The sequence below is a fragment of the Argentina anserina genome, chromosome 6, assembly GCF_933775445.1.
Source record: "Argentina anserina chromosome 6, drPotAnse1.1, whole genome shotgun sequence".
NCBI classification, from domain to species: domain Eukaryota; kingdom Viridiplantae; phylum Streptophyta; class Magnoliopsida; order Rosales; family Rosaceae; genus Argentina; species Argentina anserina.
In genome coordinates, this window is record NC_065877.1 from 13,710,554 (window position 1) to 13,712,334 (window position 1,781).

At 37.2% G+C, this 1,781-nt stretch overlaps 1 protein-coding gene across 1 annotated transcript; it reads right to left on the bottom strand.

Moving 5' to 3' along the window:
- Nucleotides 1-501: 501 nt before the first annotated feature.
- Nucleotides 502-1,372, bottom strand: LOC126799336 (glycine-rich cell wall structural protein-like). Its single transcript, XM_050526521.1, has 2 exons — nucleotides 1,192-1,372; nucleotides 502-983 (listed from the first exon to the last, which is right to left on the bottom strand). Exons 1-2 carry the CDS (start codon nucleotides 1,292-1,294, stop codon nucleotides 781-783), a joined length of 306 nt encoding a protein of 101 aa, XP_050382478.1. The 5' UTR covers nucleotides 1,295-1,372; the 3' UTR covers nucleotides 502-780.
- Between the last annotated feature and the right edge of the window lie 409 nt (nucleotides 1,373-1,781).

Below are 1,781 nucleotides of genomic sequence, written 5' to 3' on the forward strand. Positions count from 1 at the left end.
GGTCCTTTATATTGAGAAAGAGTATGCTGAGTCTATAGGTAATGATGAGATGATAAGAGAATTTGAGGACATAGAGTTAAATTTAGATAGTTTTATTTTGTATATTGTAACCATTTTTGTTTCAATTAATAATTTTTTTGGCACTGTTGATATTTTTATTATTTTCTTATTCTTTGCTTTAAACTTTCAAGCGTCCCCAATTTAACTATTCTGGATCCGCCACCAGAGATGATCGATTATGGTCATTACTTGGGTCGTTTTGTAACTCGGTTCCAAAAATCTCAGTTCCGCATCTCATTCAGATCGAAGCAGCTAGCAGCTTTAAATAGAGCCTAGACTTTTCTATACGTATATAATCACTGCACCAGTAGTGTTGATAGAGATTGAATGTGCGTGATCGTTTTCATGGTTGTGATTATGGATCTTAGGATTAGATGATTTATTAAGGATCACTGCCTCTTGTTTAGCGTAATTGCATGCGCGTATGAACATATTTATAAGTGCAGCAAATTAAAGCCATGATAAAGTTGCATTGATACAGATCATTAGATAGTATACATAACACGGGGATCACCCGACCGAGGACTTACAGAGACAAACCTTGAAGAAGAGGCATCATATATGATTGAGAGTTTTAAGGACTACTCAACCAATACAAGTTTATTGACACGGAAAACAAGCTAGAGTTACTGTGATTCTGATTCTATAAGCCAGCAAGTACGCCTCCAACTCCAATGCACACATCGCTGCATGCAGCGGTGCATGCAAACAAAGAGTTATCTAGTTTCCGGTCTCAGTCTCATCAGCAGCGGCTCCATGGCCACCACGTCCTCCATGTCCTCCGTGGCCTCCATGTCCATGATCGTTGCCGTAGAACCCAGCAGCGTCTTGAGCAGCGCCTCCATGGCCACCACGTCCTCCACGTCCTCCATGTCCCCCGTGGCCACCATGTCCATGATCATTGCCATGGAAGCCAGCAGTTTCTGCATTTATTAAACCTCTAACGTTATCATGAAAACTATAGATTTCACTATATCATTGTTTTCAATATATTATTGTTGAGATTGGTTATGCGCCTTAACTATTTATAAGAACGTTCAAATCACAAGTTGATCAAAGTACATTAAATGACATATAAGAGCTAGCTTTGGGATTAACATATTTAGCTAACACAAAATGAAAGAAACTCACGAGTTGCCTCAGCTAGCTCACGATGAGCTGAGACGACCTCGGAAGAGATGAGGAGAACAGCAAAGAGAAGGCTAATAAGAAGAAGATTGTTTGAGAATGCCATTTCTCAGTTGATTGCTGATTTACGTTTATGTGATATCACTGATATGTAAGAGTGAATGATTTTTGGAGTGAACTTAACGTAGCTTAGCCTCTCTATTTATAGACACGTTTTGATATCAGAGAGCGGCAGAAAAGTGAGCAATTGATAAAGCGAGAAAGAATTAACTAATTTATTATCAAAGAATAGAGTCGGCAACTTTTTTACATTTTGAAAAAGATGGCATAAACAAGTTGTTTATGGAAGAATGCTTTATTAGGTTTAAATTTGCTGATGATAAGGTTTGAAGGAGTACGTCTCTATTATAAGTTTATAACACAATTGAAGTCCACAGAATCAATTATATCACATCGATTAAGATTTTTTAAAGAAGACAAAGTTAAAGTAAGAAATACATAACCTTCGTCAAGAACAATTTGTAACCAAAGTGAGAAGCTATCAGTAATTGCATGCATCTACCACTTAATTAAGATCTTTGAAATACAGAGAA

Bases quoted from the DNA above. Each gene is read 5' to 3' on its own strand.
- LOC126799336 (XM_050526521.1), bottom strand. From the start codon at position 1,294: ATGGCATTCTCAAACAATCTTCTTCTTATTAGCCTTCTCTTTGCTGTT. The intron at 984-1,191 runs GTGAGTTTCTTT...TAATAAATGCAG, and splicing joins TGAGCTAGCTGAGGCAACTC to AAACTGCTGGCTTCCATGGC.